The sequence below is a fragment of the Haemorhous mexicanus genome, chromosome 1 (genome assembly GCF_027477595.1).
Source record: "Haemorhous mexicanus isolate bHaeMex1 chromosome 1, bHaeMex1.pri, whole genome shotgun sequence".
NCBI classification, from domain to species: Eukaryota; Metazoa; Chordata; class Aves; order Passeriformes; family Fringillidae; genus Haemorhous; species Haemorhous mexicanus.
Window position 1 is genome coordinate 126763208 of NC_082341.1, and position 25609 is coordinate 126788816.

The following is a 25609-nucleotide window of genomic DNA, read 5'->3' on the forward strand; positions in this document are numbered from 1 at the left end:
CAGGGACCATGTCACCAAGGCATCTGGCAGTAGTGGCTCCTCACTCCACTACACTGCTAGACAGACAGAGACTGTCACTGCAGAATGGATATATCATCCAGTCTGATGTTTCCCATCCGCATTATTTCCACCCAGTAAATCCCTACCCACTCCCAGCTGTGTTCGAGAACCCTGGGGAGTCAGGGGTGGGCTGCTATCAGCAAGACAATCCCTTCAGCCTACTCCTAAGCCCTGTTGTTCAAGGACACTGAGGAGGCAGCTGCAGACAGGCTGAATGGTCACCCCCACTCCCAAGTATATTCTTAACAACTTCTAGCTTTTGCATGGCCAAGACTTCAGCACATGATCTTACAGCGACAAAGGTAAAAACTTGAAAGTGAAATACAACACTGAAAGAGAAATTCCTTTGGCAGATCTTCTTTCCCTCACCCCTTCTCACCCTGCATTTTCAAGAAAGGACAAGATGCAAAAGAGGAGAAGGATTTAGAGGAACAGGTGCACATTGCAGTACCCTTCTTACCAGGGTCTACAAATAAGCCAACAGAAATAGTGACAGAAACATAGAATGACAATGCAATGAATCCCTGAAAATTAAAAATTCCAGGAAAACACAAGCAAGCATCTCCTCAGTTACCCTGGTTATTTAAAACCTCAACAACTGAGACAGCCTGTAAAATAGCAAGCCACCACACACCAACACTGAAAGGGACCATAAAAGACAGGTAAGGCAGTAAGGCTCCATAAAGGAAAGATCATTCTCAAACATGCTATATTACAGATAAAACACTGGATTAAACCATGGTAAATAAATAATTATAAATAAACTGTTGCATTTGTGTGAAATACCAGGGCAGAGAAGCAAAAAAAACCCCACAATAATTTGTTACATGATTAGCCAAAACCCAGTAGCAACTAAGACAGCCACAAGACACAGAGTCTGTTCAGCCTGGCAAAGAGGAGACTGAGGGGAGACCTCACTGCAGTCCACAGCTTCCTTGTGAGGGGAAGAGGAGGGACAGACACTGATCTCCTCTGAGCTGACCAGTGACAGGACCCAAGGGAATGGCCTACAGTTGTGTAAGGGGAGGTTTATGCTGGATGTTAGAAAAAGGCTGGGCACTGGAACAGGCTCCCCAGGGAAGTGGTCAAGCACTAAGCTCAACAAGAGTTCAAGAAGTGTTTGGGCAATGCAGTCAGAACTCTTGGGGCTCTCCTGTGCAGAGCCAGGAGTTGGACTTGATGACCTTTCTGGTCCCTTCCAACCCAGTGTTCTGTGCTTCTGGGAAGCCTAACTACGAGATGGCGCTGTGCTTGATAAAGTGTTAAAGAAAATTCCCAGAGACACAGGGAAAGAATTAGCGATAAGGAGCAGATGATGAATATCAGCATCTATAATTACGGTTTATTCGCTGGGAGTGTAGCAAAGAGCTAATGTATGGTGTTGGGATACAATGAGGCAACTAAGGTGGTATTTGTGAGAGAAGCAGGAAGCAACTAAGCTTACTAGCTACCCAGGATGTGTCGAGTGCAACTGCTGACATTGCGCAGCCTCCTAAAGGTCTGTTAATAAATATTTGCTTAGCATACTGTAACTTGAGCATAGGAGAGAAAAAGTACCCCTTCATATTAGCACACTAGAGACAACCCTTACAAACCTCACATAGTTTTCATAGCGAAGGAGAAGACTGCTCTTTCACTTAGGAGGAATAGGTTCTTCACAGAGATTACCTCTCCCACACACATTTCAAATAACTACTCGAGTTTCTTAATGATCTTCCTTTAAAGTCCTTACAGAAAATACTGGAATGTTCACTCCTTAGTATCAACTATACCAAGGAAAACAAATAATTATAGAAGTTTGATATTTTTATCACAAAAACAATAGGATTTCTTCTGGTAATTTCAGCTTTAGCAGAAACAGACAAAATATTTCAAATTACAGCAGTTTGTAGGAGAAAATAATAACAAGTCACCATACATTTGGAGCAATTTCATGTTCAGAAAAGTATACATTACATACAGAAAACAGATCTCAGCCTCTTTATTACACAGACTATACACTCAGGACTTGTCCCTCTCCTTTACTATAGCTTTCAATACATGTAGCAGGACATGTCAGGTCCTCGGTCTAGTTAGACACAGCAGCACTTGGTCATCTAGAAGAAATCCTTTGGTGCCCCAAGCCAGAGTTTGGACTCACAACCTGAAAACTGCATCCATCAAAAGCTTAGAAGTTTCATTAGAGACAAGAATGGATCACAAAAACCATCAGAGGGCTGGAGCACCTTTCCTACAAAGCCAGGCTGAGAGAGCTGCGGCTGTTCAATGTGGAGAAGGTTTTGAGGAAACCCCATTGTGCCCTCCCAGTACCTTAAAAGAGGCTTATAAAACCAAGGAAGATGGACTTTGTATACTGGCAGATAGTGATAGGATAAGGGGGAATGGTTTTAAACTGAAAGAGGGCAGATTTATATTAACTATCAGGAGGAAATTCTCTACTCAGAGGGTGGTGAAGCAGTGGAACAGGGAAGGTCTGTGGATGTCCCACCCCTGAAAGCTTTCAAGGCCAGGCTAAAGGGAGCTGTGAGCAACCTGGTCTAGTGGAAGATCTCCCTGCAGGTGGGTTGGAACTACGTGATCCTTAAGGTTCATTCCAACCCAAACCATCCTATGATTCTAATATTGTCCATGAACAGCTGGTAAAATGTATTGAAAGAGATTTATTTCCCAAAAAACTTCTTTATTTTTTCTAACCAAAACTACAAAGGAATGTGAACTAATGTTTCAAAAGTATAAATCAAATTTTTAAATAAATTTCAGAATGAAAGCCTTCAAAATACTCATTTTAAGAAGATGAAGTCACATCTGTATATCATAGACTCTGCTTCTGGAGTTGCAGGATGAGCAGTAAACACTGCAATTTGATGGAAGGAAATTCTGAATGGATTATCTATTACACATGTGGGACTTCACTTTGTTAACGTATAATGTGATCCAAAAGCTAAATCATAGTTAATGAACAATAAAGTTTGAATCTCCTAAGAAAAGCTGAAACTTACAGCTTACTGGAAGCTACACAGTTATACAGTAACCATATAAAAGTACAGAATAAACTTTAATAAGATGTTGAAAATATAGTCTCATCATAGCAAAGTTAAGTGTTTCACCTCAATATAAAAACATCTTTCCACAGTTAAAAACTGTAATTTTATGGGCATCCTTCTCTGCCACTAACTTTCATATTCTAAACTTCCCAGTAGAAGGCCTGAAGGTTGATTTTTTTTTAAGGTTAAATAATTCATGGATTCTTTTCCAATATATGCATTTGGCTTTTTAGTGGAAATATTTAAGTTTAAACCTGAAGTAATTATTACAAAGAAAATATGATAGAGTGAGTGGGGTCTGGTTGACTTATCTCTGATGGCTAAACTCCTTTCTCAGGGGCACTTATTTTTTGAGTTACTTTTCAGCATAAAAGTAGAGAGAATATATCTCTAAAATACACTAAATTTAAGCTCTTTATGAGTTCTGGATGTATGCCAAACACACCTACCATGAAACACACTGGAAGCTGACACACACTGGCTAAAAATTTGTAATGAGCCCATAGCCCGAGCTGATGCATTTCTTAACTAGTGTAGACATTAGCTAAACTTCTCCAAAGGCTGATCATATTGCCTCATTTAGCAGTTTAAAAGATTGCTATTGAATGAGCTATTCCTTAGAAGTTCATTATTTATCAACATTTACTTTCCATGATAATGTATAATCAATAATACATAATATAGTAGAACAGCTTGCCAAACACTTGCTGTGATACAGAAGTACATTCAGGTGCTACGAGGCCTGTTTTGTAGAGCCCTGGACTGCTTCAAGCCTTTTTTAACTGATACATACTTCATTAAGTTTGTGTGCTATGAAGACATAAGAAAATATTTATAAAGAGTAGAGTATGTTTAAAAGAAGCAGAAAACATGAAATTGTAAGTCTGCACAATTAGTATGATTACAACAATTAAAATATTTTCAAAATGAATTTTCTAAAATTAAAAAGATGAAAGTAATTAATAAAAGTCCTCAAAATAAAGTAGCCCTGAATGACTACAGAATTTTAATAGTTTCATTATGCTTGTCTGCATAGTCACGGCACTTAAATTCAGCTTCTCTGTTTCTCTGGACACATCATATTTCTTTCCATGCAGATCACACAGGTGTATGATAGACACACTCCAGAAAACTAATAGAGTATTTTGGGCACAGCAGGAAAGTGCCAAAAAGGCAGCCTGAAAGTGTCCTTACTTGCACTGTAGAAGTCTCTTATTTTGGAGGGGAGCTATTGCACACATGGCAAACAGTCCATTACACTGTGCATCTCCTGTGAACCCTCCCAATGTGCTCTACTGGCAAACATCCCACTGAACTGCTTTTTCTCCCAGGACCATTATCAGAGATGGACTCAGAGCACAGAATGACATCTCTGTTACACATACTGCATACAGCAATGCTACTGATGTGTGAACTCACATTAGGGCATTTAAGCCAGCTTACTGAACTGAAGAACATGGATCTCAGCTAAAATGGCAGGGTTTGGGTTTTTCAAACATTGCTTTGGGTAAGAAGAATGACATTTTGAAAAGAAACAACTTTGGAACAGTGCTTGCTGTGCCAACAGGATTTTCAAGCTCCTGATTAGGAAATGGCAACTGTATTTTTGTGACACTAAGTGATGTGCAAGAAAATACTTCAAGCACATATCCTGCTAGAGAGTGCAAGAGGGGAGCATTCTCCACATGGCAGAACTGCAGGTCCCTTTGTCCTGATTCTTCATTCCAAGCTTAGGGAAGAGACAGCAGGAAGAACAAACCAGAACAAAAAGCCTCACTGTCTTTCTTTTCAGATTTATCTGCTACACTTTCCCAGGACTGCTATCCAGAAAACTCCTCCCTAAAACAGGAGTTACAGGAGTTTTAGTCTTTCTCTGATCATTTTGCATACAGTGTGTTGAACACTTAAACAGAATGTGAGGCTCCCACAAAACAAACCTGGAACCTCCAGAATGCTCTCAAGGTAATGCCAAGCACTCTCCATTCCTCAGCAAGCTTCCTGCACAGAGCAGGACAAGGAGGGGGGGGAGGGTGAATACTGATGATGCTGTTCTCAAAACAGGAAAACAGTAATGGAAGAATATGGAAGAACAAATAAGCAAGATATTGAGCTGCCAAAGTAGAGTACTGGGTGGCAGAAAGTACATACAAATAAATGGTAAAAAGGCAGAAGTTCACTGAATCTGATTTTATATGCAGAAGTTTATAAATTGTGTTTTCCATTTACAGTAACATCAGAGTAACTAATTTATCAAGACTACTTTTAGCTGTATGTGCAAAAAGCAATTTGGGAACACCTTTGATAGGCAGGTGTAAAGGGATTAATGAGAAAAGACTCAAATCAGTGCCACAAATAAAGATGACAGTCCATCCATCCATCCATCCATCCATCCATCCATCCATCCATCCATCCATCCATCCATCCATCCCTTTCTGCATTTTTTGCTTGACTTGAGAAGACAGCACAGAATGACAGTCAGTAGGAACACAAAATTAAAAGTGTGCTATAGAGAAATGAAGAGGGTTTTTCATTATTGTCTTAAATTCATGCTTGATAAAAAAGGTATTGATCACCTTTTTAACAGAAAGTTTTGCCAGAAATTCAACAGCCTTGGCCTTGCAGTTTAGTGACTTGAATTTGCAAGACAAGGAGGAATTCTCAAATCACTGACCTGTCTTCATAGTACAGAATAAGATTGTAATGTCTGATATTTTTCAGAAATCCCTTAGAAAAAGACCACACAGGCAAACACGTTTAATCCCCACCCAGTATCAAAGCACATTTGCAGGTCATCAGTTTGATTGGTTTTGGACACTCTGCAGCAGGCAAGGTGCTGACAAATCTTAAAATGCATTTACTGGCCTAGTAGTTTTATGGATAAAATTGTCAGATCCCAAACTCTTGCATGACACAGGGACAAAGTCTGACAGTCAAGCTCAGCATAACAGAAAAAATGATACTGAAACAGTGTTAGTGGTATTTTACTCTGAATATTTTTTAAAAGCACCTATAAATATTCAAGGTGCAATACTATTCCCAGAAAGATCACTGGGAGCTTAGACACTCACTTGAGCAGTACCAGACCCTCCAAGTGAAGAAGGCACCATCAGTCAGGACTTGCTTCCATGAAGTTCTGGATAATTCATACAAGCATTGCTTAGTGCATAGTAGTACCACAGGGACACAAAAAAGCATGAAATTTCCTGGTTTTTATATTATCAAACAATATTCACAATACTCTACACTATCTGGTGGGAGAAGAAGCAGAAGGCACAGTGTACTTCTCTAAAGTTTGAAAGCTGACAACTTCAAAAACGTTTCTATTTAAATAAAAAAATATTTGGCTTCCTAAGGGTTTCAGCTCACTTGTATTACTTTGAGCATACACTAACTAAAAAGAAAAGGTGGAGGGCTGTTTTGAGCACTATCAGCAGCCAAGCAGATGATAAATATACATCTGTGTGCCATGTAGAGAGACGATGATAGCACGGAAGAGATGGGCTACTGTATCAGCTGTTAGTGGACTGTATTCCTGTCAAACGCTGATAAGCTCTACTCATGCATTGCCTTATTTAGTCAGACTTCTCTGCTGACACACCAATGCACAGTAACAAGTGCATATGATGATTCCAATACAGACTTCAGCTCCTCCTTTCACTCAGAGCATAACAAATATTAAATGGCTTTGTGTCATTTTCGAAGGCCAACTGAAAAAGTCTTATTTTCTCATTGAAGAATACACTGCCAGCAACAAAACTGCATTCTTTGTACTACTTAATGGGGAACACGATGTAGACTGAAATAGAATGGTCAGAAAAAATTGCAGACTTTTTCACAATGGAGACATCTACTCTGTATTTTGAAGACTAAGAAATTTACTGGAACATATGTGATGTTTCAAGAGCCTGTCATTTGGGAATTACTATTTTAAGAATGAACATAGGCTAGAATAGGCTTAGGGCTCTAGAAGTAACTTAACCTGAAGATCAAAAATTTTTATGAATTTTTTATTTACATATATACCTGTATACGATTACTGTGATAGGATAACTCTTTACCCAAGTAACTCCAGTTACTTTTATTCTAAATGACATGACACATAAGAGGAGAGAACATTTTTATTAAGAGCCAACATCTGTCACTTTCAGAACCATTTCAGTGGCCTCACACTTGCAGAACTAGTAGATTAGTCCTGTTTCACTGAAACTATTCATTTTATGCTGTACTACAGTGACATTTCAGGAAATCATCACTGCTTTAATTAACAGTACTACTGTCCATTAACTCATCTATTACAAAGATATTTACAACATAACTGCTACTATAGAGGTAAATTAGCAGAGCACATACTGATAAAGTGTGCATCCCTGAAGTTTTGTCATCATGTTTCACTTACTTGCTAAGTTGCAAAATCAAGTGATCTGTGATGGGTCTTTTAAGTCATTAGCATGAATTAACAAGATTCTGCTGTATATTATTTCACTGCTACTGCCAAAAGGTCAGCTCTTGAATACAGGAGATCCATTCAATGTCACATATTTAACTTCCTTTGGAACAACCACAATATACTCTACTAAAACTCACTCTGCACTATACAGTGCCATTAATTATGTTAGCTAAAACACTCAGTCAATATTCTGCTTTTTTTTAGAGAAGGCAATATGGCTTTCAGCGCTGCAGATGAACACCAGTCTTCATCAGATTTTATCTTTAGAGCAGGTCATCTAGACTAGGCTGCACTTTTCTTGGTATGCCCAGGGAGCTGGTGCACAAGCTTGACATACAACAAAAACGTGTGTTTATACACTCACCACATCCCTCTGGCTCTCTTTCACACGAACCTAAAGGAGCATTTGTTCCCAGGTCAGGTGTTTCTAACATGGCACCCCACTGTAACTAACTCTTGCTGAAAGGTCACTCTAAATTTTATGCCATGCTTGGAAAGCAAGCCCACATAACCAAGTTCTGTTGTTCAGATCCATTGGATGAATGCCCTGCCTGTGGCCTGGGAGCACATGCACCTCACTAGGATAATTCACCACACCCAGGGCTGGCTTTTGACTGGACAAATACCCAGGGAGGAGCAGCACAGGTGGATTGCCAACTAAATTACTCTGGAAGTAATAGCACCCCACTCCTGATCATTATCCTTCCCAGAGCTGCTGCCTCTACCACAGGGCTGTCTGGCTGACTCTACCAGAATTTCACAGCACATTCCACACCCGCTTCTAAAGATCCTTTGGGGAAAAGCACAGCCGGGAGCCAGCTGTCTGAATGGCTTCAACACCCTCTCTTCTCCTTGGAAGCCTCTGATGCACTGCACATGCAATAACCCACCCAGCTCTCCCTGCCACTAGGTAAATGACACATGCATCTAGCCAGGCAAGTTTGGCACCACTGACTGCCTATATGACCTTCCAGAACAATGGCTGAACGAGCAAAGCTGAGGAAAACAAATCATGGTTAAAACTCACTCACGTAAGAAATGCTTTTATCTGGTTAGCTAGTACAGTGAGGATATTTGCAACACAGAAGAAGCTATACTGCAAAAAGAATAAAGAAACAGTAATCTCTATAATCAGCTACTGCAAAGCATGTAATCTGTTAGCAGTATTTCTTACATGTATGTAAATGCAGAAATTAGATTCACTATTAGAGCAATAAAGCACAAACCAGTTACTTTTCAGAGCAAACCCTCACCTGATTTCCAGAAATATGGATTTCCTCAGCAAGTGAGCTGACATGTCCTCCTAGAATAAATTCTGTCACCCCTATTCATATCGAGCTGTACCATACTCAAATCTCAGGTTTTGAGGACAGTATGCAGAACAGTGTGGCATTCAGCACGAGTAACAGCACACAGAATGTGGGTGACATATGGATTCATTACAGGAGCTTCAATATTTGCAAAGGGAAAAGACTGAATCTCAGAAGGTACCATGAGTTCCTCTGGAATTCATAAAATAATTGAATTTTAGTTTTTCTGGAAATTAGGAGAAGTGGAAGGCATACTGAGAACCTAAAAGTTTCCTTCAGAGGTAACTGAACTGTCTCTGTAATTGATTATCCCTTTCTGATCCAGCTGGGAACTTCCAGTATCTTGACTTCGGCCCTGCAACTGCCTGTGACTCCCAGAAATCACACAGCTCACAAAGAGCACTGTTCTATCAGTGATACCCTGCTGGGTATCACTGGAACCAGTGGGAGTTCTGCTGCTGATGTCAGCATGGTCAACGTTTTGTATTTCACAGCAGCCTATGTAAAGGATAAATTAAAAGCCACAATCAGCTCACACTTTTATCCTCCAAAACAACAGGAGTAAGTAAAGTCCAAAGCAAATGGACTATAGGCATTTGTCTGTTCTTTGATTAGAAAAGGGATATTTTCTCTGTTCCTAAAGAAAGCAATATCACGGGAGTTATTTTAGCAGTAAGGTGAATGTTTTCAAGTCTTGATCAATTTTCTCCCTTTATCTACTGAGCAGCAGGCCGCATACTCCTTTACAGCTTCTCTTCATTTCAGAATTTGCCAAGTAACAGCTATGAAGGGTTGCTGATCAGAGCATGACATGTCACCTCATTCCTTCAGAATGACAGATGCAATAAAAACCAAATACCTTACATTACTACTGTCGTCTCACTAGAACTTTATTTCATAATTACCCTCTAGGATTAATAAAGTACACCTTAAAGTATCCTTCAGGGTCATGAAAGGGTAGGCTATTTCTAATTATACTATTAAAGCATTTGCCTATTTTCATATTAAAATCCCACAACATTATCGCCCTTCTGATTGTCTACTTCAAATCAATTCAATAAGAAAATAATTTTCTCATATTAATGTTACAAATACACTCCTATGTATGCAAGGATCCTCCCTATTAAAACCCTCCTGCTTTCACTCTGAAATACCATAATCTGAATCATGCCAATCTTTCCTTGTTCTTGCTATTGAAGAATGTAAGGCTTTCACTGGAATATGCTCACTCTTGAAGTCCTTGCTTTATTCACTAGATTCAACATAATGCTTTTATCTATATTTGGGGGGTTTTGTTATAAAATCTGTGCCTATTTTTTTGGCATAAATATTAAGTCGTATTTTAGCCGCAGAAAGACAGACTAGACCAAAACAATGCCTCCATACCCTTCTCTCTAATGGCTAGAAGCAATTGCATACATCACAACATCCATGGGCCGTGGCTAATTACTTCCTTTTGAGAAGAAACTACACACTTCAAGACTAGAAATCTGTAATTTATTTCCTGGTATGTCACGGGTAAAAGTGGGAGAAAAAAATCCCAAACAAACATGTTTATTCTTACCAGCAGAATGCTGGTAAGACATTATTACTGACGTGAAAAAGAACAACAGCATCCCAAAGAACCTCTATAGGACATAATCTTTTCATTGCTGCTCTTATTATTAGTGAATACATTTTGCTAATAACTGCATGATCACAAGTAGACTAAGTTCCACCATTTTAGTGATTTAAAACATGGATGATAAAAAGGCCTAGAGTCTATGCAACTTAAAATATGAGATGGAACATGTGGAGACAAATATTCCAGACCGAATGGAGTAAAAACATATAGAAGTGCAATATTGGGTTGTCCCATCAGAAACAGCTGGTACCATCTTCAGGTCTCTACTCATACTCTGTAAGAAAAATTACTGCAGGTATGAAGTCATTCAGAGAAGGATCTGACAAAACCATACATTTCTCCCACTCCATTGTAAAGAACATCATGGGAGAGAGCACAAAAAAACAGGTCATGAGAAGTCTGAACCCACTGTGTATGTACTCTTCCAGAAGCAGTAGATGAACAGCACCAGCTTAAAGATGATGCTGTACACTGTGATAACTGCAGCTTTTGGCTCTGAACAAAAGCCCAGTAATGTGCCTCTGTCTATAGAAATTGTTTCTGAGCAACACTGAACAAGTTAATGGGATATATCAGAGTACTTCAAAAAAAGGTGTCCAATTACCTTTCAGGATGTTCTCATGCCCTTTAGCCAGCTGATTATACGTGGAGTCTTTTCCCTTAGATGCAAAGTGATTGCTCTGATGGCATCATTTCCTTTTTTCATGCATTCAAGTTTTTTTCTTTTCAATTAAAGCTACACAATAGAAAAACAAACAGCAGGAAAGGATGTAACTGCAGACTGAGGTGACACTTGGTTGACCTTAGGATACAAGGGGACTTGTCTTGTCACATTCCCAAGGAACAAACCCTTTCAGCCCTTTTGCAGGGAACCTGACCACAGGCAACAGCTCCACTGCAATACAACATGATCTTCTGGACACAGAGAGATAAAATACTGTCATCAAACAAAGTAATCTCATCACAAACATTTATGATGACCATTTCAGTCAGTTATCTACATGTTTAAATTGAGCCTCTGTTTTTTTCACCCACTGCTGCAAACTGAGTTACAGCATCAACTTACTATGGTCCTACTGGTATAGTCAAATACTTCAATAGCAAACTAAAAGATAAATCACTTTAGATCTTCACAGTAAATTTAGAGAAAAATACTGGAAATATTAAAAACATTTGATTCATGTAAGGGAAGATTAATAGTTTCAGTCTTGTTCTCTCCTTACAGGGGTCTCCGAGACAGATTAGCTCTGGAAAACCCTTTCTTAGACATGATACAGTAAGTGCAGAAAAATGTGACATTTGGTTTTAAACCAGGTCATGGTGATCAAATCTTCTCTTGCACACCTAAAGAACTTTCTAGAAAAGCTATTCATCCTATTTCAGTACCATGGGCCTAAGCAGGGCATCTGATCTAAATTACTGCTCATTTAAAAATACCCCTCTGCCAGAACAAGCAACAGACCCAAAGCAAATATCAGACATACCACCCTAGAGTCATCAAAAAATAGAATAAATATATGGTATAAAAGCAGCATCATTGTCAAATTTTGAAGTGAACAGAGTTATCAAAAGCCTTCAGTAAACCCTACTTTTTGAATAAAGAATGATGTATTAAAAAAAGATATATTTGATACTCTGAAAGAAGATCTGATGTTAATCAAGAACTTTTTTCACTTGATGTAGATTGTAAAATGTAGATTTCTAAACTGTACCACAGCATGAGACCAGCAGACAACAGAAATCGGATGGTTATATAATTTGGTGGTTAAGCAAAGATATTTTTAGTGCTTTGCTAATCCATCTAATGCATTTCTTTCCAAGAGAAAAAAATGCATTACACTGATAGCAATAACAGGGTCAAAACATGAGGATATTGATGAGTAATTTACAGCTTCTAGAAAATAAAAAATTATCTCAAATTATTTTTAACAGCATCCATTCCTAAGGAAGGATTGGGAATGGGTGACACTTACACATAGGTAGTTAAAGGGAAAACCAAAATAAAGAAGAAAAATTTTCACAGAAACACTTCAAATAGGAATCTCATAATGGAACACCATCATGGTGACACCTCAAGAGAATCAAGCAAATAGAAGATTAAGTGTGTGGGCAATTTCTGGGTGGCACATAGTTTATGCTGTGTGGGAAACCTGAATCAACTTGTACCTTTTCTGGAAGAGATTTTTTCCAAAAATGACAGAAAACAGAACATTTCCTCTTACATTCTATTTCATATTAATCTTGAGAGGAACAAAGCATATTTAATCTGAAAATATGTGAATAGGACCACCAAAGGACAACAAAAGTATTTTTACAGACAGCAAATATTCTTGAAAAAAAGATGAGTTAAACCACTCTTTAGTGTAAAGAAACTACAGAGGACTTAATGTTAAAAGGTCCTAGTCTACTTTAAAGTTTCATTTATTAATAGATGGACGTGTCAAAGTTGTGCACAAAATGTTTCCTCAGCTGACTTGCACCTCAGCAGGCTCAATTTCTGCCTCCCTTGAAACTTGTACTTGCAAAATGAGACAACTCAGTGTCAAAGAACAGAGAAAAAGATTCAAAGGTGTGAATTACCTTTACTAATGAAAAGACAAGAAATGGTTTCAGAATCAGAGAGACAGGAAATGGTTTTAAGTTTAACAGTGAATGGTTTAAACTTAATGGTTTTAAGTTTAAAAGCAGAAAATCCAAGAGGAAACTGTCACCCTAATACTGCAAAGTGAATTTCTTCTGCAAAACCAGAACTATTTTCTTGAATGGATTAAGCAGTGTTAGGTTATACATCTTCCCAAAACCAAATTTTCATGAACCAGCAAATTCCAGGGAAATTAGTCCTATTTTTCAAAGAAAAGTATCTTTTTAAGTATCACATTAGATACACAAAAAGCAGAACAGCGTTTCTTAAATTTCTGGGGACCGTGAACAAGTAGGCAGGGCTTCTGAAGATAGTTTAAGCTGAGATTTCTCAGACTGACCAATGAGGACCCAGTCAGTATGTTCTTTGAACCATCAACCAAAAATGCCTTCATTATTACAAAGAGCTGATTAAACATGTTGTGAAATAGCAAATAAATGGGAGAACTTTCGTTAGGAGGAAATGAGCTCATGCATTTCACAGACCCAAGTCTTGTGCAACCCCTACTCAAACACCAGGGCACAATTCAACATTTCTGAGGACTTTTAATTCCAAAATGTAACAGTATTCTATACTGAAAAGATTCCAGTCTGGCTTCATCCCTGTTAGAAACAGCAGAAATCTTGGTGTGCAGACAAGTGTGTGAGACCTCCGATGTCTGTACTGTATGCAGACCTTTCTGAAAGAGACACCAGCTCCTTCATATTGCTCACTCACCATGGAGGTCTGCAGCCAAAGTTCCTCATCTTATGCAGCACGTCATCTCTCAGCAGGTAACTCACAACTTAACTGCTATACAGACTTCATGATCACTTTCATAATGATCTAACCACAAATGTAAGGAGCGAGTGAATTCAAATCACGTATCTGCTACATTACAAAGATGGAACTAACGAGTAAACTCTTAAAAGCTATTCAAAGCATATCCTGATCAACTAAAATTTGAAGAAAACATCAAATAAGATTTAGCCCAAACTCCTTGGTAAATTTATTCAGAACTATAATTTTGACTAATTGTTCTCTGCATTTATTGTTCACCAACCCAGCAAAGCTAAAAGCTAAATGCTATGCACTTTAATCCTTCTGCTAAAAAAGGTTCCCCCTCAGAGCTCCATCAACAATTTTTTTATCAGAAATGCATCATATTTGTGCATGTAACAGACACAGACTCTGAGGTGAATATGTTTAGCTCCTTTTCCTGATAACAAGTAGTTATATGAAGATCAATTATGAGCAAGTAATATAATTACATCTCTTGCAGGTGGTCTAAATTTTAAGCATACAAAATATACACAAAGTTTTATCTGTCCCATTTCTGTCTTAAAATCAATTTCTGGAACAGGTATAAACTCTTAATTAGGAAATAAAATGACACTCTTCGCTGATATGGCCTGTACTATCAAACAGTGCTTGGGATTATAACATATCACTATGATTTTCTCATATTTCATTATCCACTGAGAATATAAAACAATATTTATACCCGTACATTGCACCTTTAAAAAATTATGAATGCTGGGCAACATTAGACCTCTCAAGATGAGTTAAGTTTTGCACAAGGAATCTAGTCACCACTGGAATAAAGAGAAAGCCTCTTCACCAAAAGCCACTAACTAATACTTCAACAGATCTGTAGGTGGCACCTGTCTGGTTACAGTCTTAACTTTTGCTTACAGAACCACAGAATTGTTTAGGTGGCAAAAGACCTTTAAGATCATCAACTCCAAAGGTTAATCCACCACTGTGAAGTTCACCACTAAACCAAGTCCCTAAGTACCACATCTACATGTCTTTTAAACACCTTCATGGATGATTCCCTTATTTTTCCTGAAATACAGTTTGTATCTTAGCACTTGGCACTATATTCTTTGTTTTTAGGATATTCCTAAAACGCTTATAGAACTGACATCACAAATTCCTCAAAGTGAAGGAGCTTAAAAAGTGAACTTGGGCAGAACACACGCACACATGTGTACACACACATACAGAGCCAGATTCTAGGAAGTCACTTCAGTTTAGTGATCATCCAGACTTCTTGGTCTTCTTTCTTCTCCCTTTGAAAATCAAGTTTTTAACCAGCAACAGGTATGAAATCCTGGCTCCAGACAAGAACACACTAGGACTGCGATGCACGCTCATATCTGCCCACAGGCCACTTCAACAGGGACAATCTTTTGGGTCTTGCCTGTTTCCACATTTAGATTTTAAGTTCTTTTGCAGAACTAAGAGTGCCATGATCCAATACCTTTATTTATGAAGTAGTCTAAAAATTCAGAGAAGTAATATCTTTGAAATTATTCACCCCAAAGCCAGAAAGGAAAGCTAAAGCAGCAGCAAAATGACCTCTGCCTCTTTTTATATATGTCAGTAACACCTTAGGCAAGCACGAAGTGGAGGTGCTGCATTATAGCACTAAGGTAACTAAACAAGCCTTACCCACCTGATTCAGTGTGGTAAGAGAAAAGAGATGTAGATATCTGTCTTCTTAATCTCCTAGAACAAAAGAGCTGAAAATTCACATTTAACTGATTTCACTTTAGTCAAATACTAGAAGGAGATTTCTGGCTTTTAAATGCAAAACAGTAACACCATTATTTCTCATGAATCCCTACTTTTAATGTAGTAGGACCAAAGTATAGCATTTGTCACCAGAAAGTCTGGAAATAAAGATTAAAAAAAAATAAAGAGAAAGAAGTGCTTAAGTGAACAAAAAATTAATTCAAAACCAGAACATACTGGGACTAAATGACTGGTTCTCCCAACTGCGGTTTAATGCTGGATACCCATAGGGCTCAGGGCTGAGAACCCATGTTATTCTTAAATGCCAAGGAAAAGCCTGAACAGCCAAGTGACTGAATTTGTGAATGGCAGCATCAGAGAAGTCTGAGGCACAACTGTACCAAAGGGCTGCACAAAACTCACTGATCGCTCTTAATGGCGAATGAAGTTCAATTTAAGCGCAGCAGTGATGTGCAAAGCAGAACCACCCTAACTTTATTTATGAGGGGCTTTAAAGTGACCTTGGGAATGAGCTCTTGGGAGATTGCTACCGCTATTCAGCAGATCTGGGAATACTAAATCTTGAGAGGACAACAGGAATAATCAATAGGTTGTTTAAGATGTTAAACGCTGACATGGGTTTGAGGGAGGCAAACTTTAGTGGAGAAATTTATTCCTGGACCCCGGCCACAAAGAGATTGTGGCTCTACCTCCACAGACAATGAGAGCAAAGAACTGCAGAAGAACAAATAAAGCAGAAAAACAAAGTGCAAATAGAGGAGTACTGAAAGAGGAAGATCATAGTGAGATAGGCAAAAGAATGCAGGTCAGTGTACACAAGCTTGTACTGAAATGTGTTACATACATAAAGCAGAAAAATGTATAAATCACCAGAAACCTGAAGAGAAGTCATAATATGTATCACTGATCCATTAGCATTCAAACAAACAGTACCACTCATTGAACTACACCAGTTTTGAGAAAATGAATCAATTGTTATTTGGGAAATATAGAATTAGATCAATGTAGGGGGCAAGAATGAATCATTTTAATGAGTATTTTTCTGCTGTACGTGTTCAGTGAGAAACATGCTACTCTACAGAATACTGTTTAACAATGCTACAGGTAGATGACAGCAAGTTTTCTTATCTCTTTGAAGAAATAACTTGGGAATATTCTATATGAGTTGATTTAGTCTTTGACCAAAACATCAAGTAAATTACTCAAGCTCCAAGTAGTACTACTAAACATAGCTATACAGCTGTACTAGATATAGAGGAAAGACAAAATATCTTTTTGGTTTTGAGAGTATTTTTAGAGAAATCAATAACATAAATCCAATGACTTAACTCTGCAGTTCCTACATGACTAACCAGTACAAACGATCCAGATTTTGTTATTTAAATGGGTATTTATTTCCATAACAGAAACTCTCCTGCAAGTCAGTAGAGACAGATGCTATTTGCATCTTAGCTTTTGAACAATTGTTGTAATACAGATCAAAACTGGCATGCTGTATAAAAACTAAGGGGAAAATCTGCCTAACAACTCATCTTCTGTGGCTACAAAAAAATACTAGTCTCTCTGTGTATCCCAGTATCATTAAAAAAAAAAAAGCCTTAATGTTGTCACATACATCTGCTACTACTGCAAAAATCATCTCTGCTTCTGAATTAAGTGTTTTGGAAATTGGGGAAAAACCCCCTTATCATCTGAATAAGGAATATTTCAAGAATGTTTGAACAGCAGAAAAAGGCTTTCTTAGAAGGTCATTTTAAAAGCAGTGGTGCAGCAATGTTTCATTTATGCTCTGAAAGCACTGAATATTTCCAGTCTTGTACTAGCAATCTCCTGATTTTAAACAATTTAGAAAAGCAACTCTCAAGTAACAATTCTGTGTCTAATACAATCACAAGGTAAGACTGGATACACACCAGAACTGCTTTAAAAAAACTTAAATCCGTATTAAGCTTATGGCTGTAGATAGGTATATTTGGATATAGGTAATTTGATAAAAAACTACTAGAGGGTTTTTAAAATTTAAAGCTGAGAGATGGTACAGGACTAATTTTGCATATTTTCAGCCACGTAATCTTGGTGCATTAAATACTAAGAAAGTAAAAAAAAAAATCTGTGCAGTGATGTTTATACTATTTGTATATTTCAAACAGCTGTATAATTCATTCCCCAGCAAATAACTGAGGAACAGTTTTTACCAATGAGTTGTTTGTGAAATCTGACGGAATATGTGCCCCAATGAAGTTAGTGGTGTAACTCCCACAAGATTCAAAGAACATATGGTTTTCTATAAAGAATGCAGAATTAACTTTAAAATTACTATCTATAGTAGCACAAGACCTATTTCAAGTATTTACCACAGCATTTCATTTGTTATCTTCAAACAAACTATGTAGCAAAATGATTGAAAATTATTTCATTTTGAACCTCAGGCAGCTTTTTGTACTGAAGCAAGCAGTCTTTTATATAAATACCTCTGGTATTTGCTGGATCCTATTCCTAAACACAATGTTCATATTTCAGCTATAATAAGTAAAGCATCTCCAAGGCGTGTGGGGCACCAGGCTTGCAAGTGTCCAGTTTAGTTTCTTGAGTAAAGTGAGAGTGGTAGGGTCAGCTAAATCCATCATGGAAAGCTGTGTGTGGCACAAATAATCCAATGCTGTTTGGAATGATGGGCAGCTGCCTTCTAGTGTGGACACAAACTGTACTATCACATGCGTGTAATTTCAGCCCTCCCTAGAAATCACACTTTGTTCAGGTCAAGCTGAGCACACTGGTTACACAAGGCAATGAACACAACAAAGGAGCTGCCTAATAAACCACCTAATACTGCTTCCTGAGACTTCCACATGCTCCATATAACCCCACCACGCAGCACAGCGGACTGAAGCTTACTCTGAATCAAGGTTATGAAAAATATAAGCAGTGGGTTCTTAGGTAACTGCTGTACTGTGGACATGGGTGCTCTGGGGTGGACAGCTGAGCCAGAGGTGCTGCCCAGCAACTTGAAGCCCATGCTAAGGGCCCAAGCCCAGGCTGGAGCAGCACCAGGCCAGGACTCAGGGTAAACTGGAGTTCTCTGGCTCATCCTACCGCTGACCATACCACAAGTCACTACTGGCTCCAGGCCACGATGACAGCGAGGGAGAGCAGGGTCCCAAAGAAAATACATGTTTTGAAGGTGGGTTCACTCCCAAACAAAATAGTTACTCTGGGTCTCCACTACCAAGTCAGTCCTGCTGCACCTTCCTCCTGCATCCACTTCTAACGACTCAAGACTCCTTGGAAGCCACGCAGAACAAAGCAGCCTGCTTGTGAGACAGGATCACAACCAGAGTTTCAGCAGTTTCTATTAAAAAAAAAGCTGAAATTTAGCTCTAGCATCTGTGAACTTGGACACAAATATATTAAAAATAAAACTGAGCTGTCTAAAAAAGCTGCTCTGAAAAAGAAATCACTGCAGAAGATGCCAGTTAATCCCCCTTCAGTGCTCCACTTAAAAGGAGCACTAGAGTGACTAGAGGCTTGCTAGTCACTGCTGTCTGAGCACAGACAGCTAATTAACAAGGAGGAACTGCTCCATATTATTAGTAGCAAGATATTGATTTTACTGTTATCTTGTTCCCTGATCCAGTCTTTTGCCAGCTTCTTTTCATCTGTTGGGCACTGCCATTTTCCCAGACTGCAAGGTCTCCAGACAGCATAATTTGTTTGTGCAGTGCCTAACACAAAGGAACCATTATGCTTCACCAAATCTCAGGTGCTCACGTAATGAGAACCCATTACAATATTGCTTTTATGGTGGTCACAAGTTCTCATGGCATATTATGACAATACATACACTTCACTTAAAACTCCCTCAAAACTTTAAAGTAATTAAAAGTATTTTGCTTCTGTGAAAAGGAGAAAGGAGAAGAAGTAGTTTTAATTCTTGAATCTGTTTATTTTATGACCTGAAAGATCAATGAAATGTAAGGAAAGTATCAACAAGGAAATATTTTTCTCTTTTGATTTCTTTCTTACTTTTCCTTCATACACGATCTTCTAGTTCATATTTCTTACCCTTACTGTATTTTTATCATGTCCCTATGTGTCCATGCAAAGTTTGTTTTTCCTCAGAGAGTCGACACTTAAAAGAAAATATCTTTTAAGGGGAGAATTAGCTAGAAAATATTTGAAAGGAAAAAAAAAGAAAAAGGCCTGGCTCTGAACACTCAATTCTGAATGCAGAAAACTGACTTTTCTGAAAGAATATGTAACATGAAGCGTTGTTAGTAAACAAACGTCATTCCTTCTGCTTCCACTGCTGCCTCATGTTTACTTACAGGACTGATGTATTTTAGAAAAATTCAGTGACACTGAGTATTAAAATGGAAAGTTTATGTTCAAACTCTGAAAATGAATTCCAGAAACAATACAGTTTTATACTGTGCATAAGTATTAATGACAGCAAAGTTAACATAATACAGTACAATGAGAACTTAAATAATTTTCATACTAGGAAAGTAGTGTAATGTAAATCCAGTTTATATTGAACTGAAGAGGGATAGCTCCTTTGAATGAGACATATGACAGTGATGAAAAAGAAGTTCAAAATCCCTACAGTGAGAATGACATGACATCCTCAAAATGAGTTTCCCCTTGACTCTTGTTGAGCCAACACGTGTGGCTTTTCAGTATCTTCCAAAAGACTCTTCCCAACGAACCTCTTCCAGCATTTAAAGCACTTCACATGTATAGAGAAGAATCAAGCATTTCTGGAAAGCAGCTTCTCCCTTTAGACAGGAGGACCCCAAAGGCACATAAACCTGACTGCTTTTAGCACAATGCATTAAAGATTCATTTGAATTAATTACCACCCATAATAATGATATTTTTAAGAAGGTACTTTAAAAGTTTTGAAAAGTAAAAGTAATGAGCATACTTTTGACGTTTCTCAAATTCTGGGTTTTTTATATTTATGCCAAAACATTTTTCCTTAAATACAGCTGATAAAACTAATACACAATCTAATCTATTAAGCTGCACTGTAATTTTAAAAGAACTTTTATTGATTCCTGATCTCTAATCTGTTCTGAATACACAGCTGTGTAGTAGAAGCTAGTAATTATTTCCCTGATACAGCAGCTTTTTATACATCGCACAATGTTGCAATCTGCTATCTTTTGAGAAATGCTGTTGTAATTTTCTAAATACCTCGTACAAATACCTCAAAAACCCAAAAGCTAAGTCAGGAGAGACAATGTAAATTCAGGTTCAGAGAAGCACTACTTATCCCAACTATTATATTTTTCTGTGTGTACAAAACTGCCACTTTAGACAAAGGAAGATTACACAGATTATTAAAGATAACTTTTAGACATAAAAACACATTGGGAATATAAAGCAAAACAGTGGTTGGTCTTGTGGAAGACTGTGTGGACATCTGTCACAGGTCAAACTACCAGCCAAGTCTGTCATGATCAGCAGGGAGCTATGAAGAGGAGTATGGTCTGTTTCCATTTGGCTGAACAAACATTTTGGGAATAAACAATGCAGGAAGAATAGCATACTGGGGTGCACTGAAAAGAAAGGTATCTGGATGAGAGAAAGGATTTCTAGCTCTTTGGTTTGATGGTTTTTGGGGTGAGAAAAGGTCTATCTAGTGAGTTCTTCAACTAAGGGAATGGAAATCTACAGCAAGCACACAGTGCTAGTGACATCTGTCCAGTCTGAAACACAGAAGGCCACTGTGCAGTGAGGTGATGCCATATGGGCAGAACCACCTTTGTATTTATTACACACCAGAGAAATTATAGGAGGCACTTCTCCTAGACTTTTTTGCGCCGTAGTAATTGTTGGGAAACAGACAAGACCACCATCCTCATATTCATCTGGGAAGACACTGCAAGAATGCTACAGTCCAAAGAATTATTATATTATTAATATATCAGCCTGGTAAAAAATTGGTAAAGACAGTTTGGTAAGACAGTTCTTTAGTTCACCAGTGTCCATGGCCTTGCTTCTACTGGTAGATACTCAAAACAACTCTGAAAATTTGCAAGATAGGAAAGGTCTTGCCATTCTTACTAGGGGAGTCCAACATGCCCTCAGAAGTGAAGTTAATATTATCTTCATGCATGATGTTGCCCAGTTTGGTGTCAGGTCTCTTGGCCTTTGAATCAGTGCCAATACAGTTGGTGCAGTGGCTACTAAAAAGAGAGAACACCTGAATCTGCAATCTTGCTGTCTATCCTGGTAGTCATGGGAGTGTTTCAGAGAGATTTTTAGCTGAGAAACCAAAGGGAGAGACTGCCCCTGGTCACAGCTGCACTACGACTTCTGCTGCACTTTCAAAAATGTATTTTCAAGAAATCAACATTGTTTTGGTGAATTGTTGCAAAAGAAGCAATTTGAACTCTGTCCTCCACCTAAAAATCAAAGGGAAGGAAAAGCAAACAAAACACTTCAGAGACACTTCTTGAAGAGGAAGTGCATACACTGTGCTTTGGAATGTAATGGTCTCAGACAACAGCTTTTTAATTGCTTTATACAGACTCAAAGGGGTGACTCCTCCTTTCCATACATCCCACCTAGTTTCTTTTAAAACTAGGGCTTATTATGTACTGACAGAACATGAATGGGATCCAGTACTTTCTTAAAGTTAGGTATTACTGATCTGCCTAATACGGTACGCTGTCATATAATGCCTTACATATATTTATAGAAGTAACCAAATATATGTTACCCTTTAGTTACTTACATGACCAGTTCTCAGAAAAGTCCTTTAATGGTATGCTACATTCTTCATCTTCTTCCTATGAGCATTTTACATATTCAAGCTCTCCCACTTCAGCAGTTTTTTTGTATTTTCTGTACTTATGACTGTCAGGAAAAGGGTAGTCACTGGGGACACACTAGTGACCACACTAAATTAGGAATCAGTTGTTCAGCTCAAAGAGTAATGTGACATCCTCTTTCTAAAATAGCATGAAGATTTTCTTTCATGCACATTCTGGACTCTTTTTTTCATTCAAATCATATTTCAAGAAAAGCCTGAGGAAACAAACTAAAGCCATCAATAGAGAAACCACCACAGAAACTTACTGGAAGGCAATGAAAATGAAATATCTTTTTTAAGAGCTCTCAAAGATAATAATAAAACCAATTAAAATTGTACTGATTTGTAACAATTCCACTTCAAGAAATTTTGCTTGGTTGTTGGTTAGCAGTTGAAAGTGAAAATGACACTTTCCTCCACTACCAATACCCATACACTTCTCCCATCTCAAACATTTGGCAGAGGCACAGGGAGAAGCTGACCACCACTATTTCATGTGGTGGTTGTATGATCAGATGAGTTGAGGAGAAGCGTGCTCCAAAATGGATGAGTACTCATAAAGAATTCTTTTGGCAGATATTGCCCTGTCAATCAAATCAACAGCCTCTAAGCACAACATCCTTGACCATTATTCTTAGGCTGCTCCTACCACAGTTTCGCAGAAAAAGAGATGCATCTGAAGATGCCTATTGTCAAATGGGCAATTTCAGTGAGTTTCAGATGCTACCAAAAAAATAGGCCATACAATAAGCATAACTGGAGCATGGTTATGGGAAAATATTAAAACTTTACCTCATATTCCCCAAATAATTCACTACATTCCTCACCGGTTTTATTTTCCAAACAGGTTTAAAGGCATAATGCAGCAGCTCTTGAGAGAAAGCAGAAATATATCAAGAATGGAAATTTACTTTTACAGTATATTACGGAACAAACACAAACTCTTTACTCGAACGAGTTTCATATGCCTAATGCCACTAAAGTCAACAGAGCTACACAGACGAAACTGAAAGGTGAGCAAATGCTCACTACCACAAAGGTTTACAACCTTCCATTTGGTAACTTACCTTGAGGTTGCAATTTCCACTTTGGTTCTTGCCATGGCAGCTGCTCGCTGTGCACCTTCTATTGCTCTATCCACCTTTTCTCTAGTTTTTGTGTTTCGTATTGGTATAAGTTGCTTTCTTATTCCACGGACCAAAATGTTATTTTTGTACTTTCCCTCTTCTTTGGTGCCATCTGGAAACATGGTACATCCATATCCATGCCTCCTGTTATTCAGCCACTCTCCTTCATATTTCATACCATTTGATCGCTCACTGATACCAAAACCGCTGCGCTTGTCATTCTTCCATTCACCCATATAGGCTTCTGTAGTGGTAGCATCAACATGGTCTTCCAGAGGGCTATAATCACAGTCACCATCTCCAAAACTAATTGTAGAGTTGGCGTCACTAGAACTAATCCTGCTCATAGCAGCATCGCTCCTTACAGAGCTTCGTTTGCTAGATATCGATGACCTAGACTCCGATTTTCTCAGTTTTATACTACCAAGAAGGGATCCTCTTCTGAATAAGCCTCCTTTTTTCTTAATGCCCATGGCTTCTGGATCACTGTGAAAATTGAGCACAAATCCTCCTCTTGTTCCAGCCGGACTGTCTGAAGTGACGTCATGCAGAACAGTGCCATTGCTCTGCTCACTTCGAAGTGACGCCAGAGATGTTCGGAGAGGTGAACGGATCACAGTGGCCATGCCATAGGGTACACTCTGACGTACACCATATCCATGTCTCATCCCTCCTGTCCACTGCCCCTGGTAGGTACCTTTGAAAGTAATAAGAAGTTAAATTTAGGAAGCTGTAGAAGACCTAGCCCTCTTCATCCAATATGCTACAGGTGACACTACATTGTCAACTCTGATTTTGGTATGAAGAGATGCACCTGACACAGACAGAGAAACTACTTTTGTTACTTGTTTTTCTTATAAGTTATTTTGAAGCAAATCCTTCACTTTCACAGCTGATTTATTTTGGCAGCTAAGACACAGTAACTATAATAATAAGCATTTTTTTTAATGGAACTGTTCAGGGGGAAAAAATTGAGAGAAATTTCTAAAGTAGGACTCCCTCAACATTTTTTTAAGGTGAACTGATAGTAAGGCGGCCAGCAGAAACAGAGACACATTATATGTAGTCAGCTGAGAAGGGAGAGAGCAGGACACTTACAGCACTTGCGCCCAGCTGCCCACAGAAAGAGCAAGTAAGAGAAGTAACCATTCTGTTGTTGTGGGTTTAAGGTGACTACACACCCCTCCTTGTCAGGAGCTATTTGACAGATCATCTGCAGATGGGCTTTTGGATCCACTGTTATAAACCTCCATTGTAAAATTAAATCTTTTAAAATTTTTATGTGGATTTGAATGAAAGAGAAAAACCTTAGGACCTCGAATGAAAAAGAAAAACCTTGAATGAAAGAGAAAAACCCGTTCTCTTTATGAACTCTTCATACCAACACTTTCTGGTATCCCCAGCACATAATATGCACTGCATTCTGCCTTATATTCTGACAGAGGGATCAAAAGCATGAATTCTTTAGCCCTTTTTTTGCCTTTCATTTGTTCTGCAGTATGTAAGAAAGGCAAGGCAGTAACACAATATTGCACAACATTCCAGCAAATATTTAATCTTAACTACTCTAGTAAAAAGTTTTAAACAGCAATGTAAGGAGGAAAAATGGTATACGATTTGAAAAGTCATATATGGCCATGCAAAGCTGCACTGGAGCCAAACCTTTATCAGATTACTACAGCCATTTTTCTTCTTGTATTCCTGAAAGACATTTTCATTTTGACACTTGCAGTGTCTGCTCTCTGAAGGCCATTTCTATCATAGGCTCCAAAGAAGGTTGCATGGATACCATAACTAGCAAGTAGAAGACAACTTATTTTGTGATGTAATTTCACTCTAATTCCCATTAAACTACTTTAAGCTCCTCAAAATGAAGTTGCTCACCCACTTAGTGCTGGATTTTTTTTTTGAAAGCTACTTTGAATATTTTTACAGAGGGATGAATAAGCAATCTTTAATTTTGATCTACTTCAATTGGAGCACCTATTAACTATTCAGAGAACTAAATATCAAATG

The 25609-nt window shown here is 38.3% G+C and overlaps 1 protein-coding gene across 4 annotated transcripts in view; it reads right to left on the reverse strand.

Annotated features, from left to right (window-relative positions):
- JPH1 (junctophilin 1) overlaps nt 1-25609 on the reverse strand; it is an 82509-nt gene that overhangs the window by 51310 nt on the left and 5590 nt on the right. For all 4 annotated transcript variants that reach the window (XM_059862479.1, XM_059862472.1, XM_059862488.1 and 1 more), the window contains exon 2: nt 23534-24290. In XM_059862479.1, coding sequence (XP_059718462.1) covers nt 23534-24290 — 757 coding nt within the window. The remainder of the gene's footprint in view (nt 1-23533; nt 24291-25609) is intronic.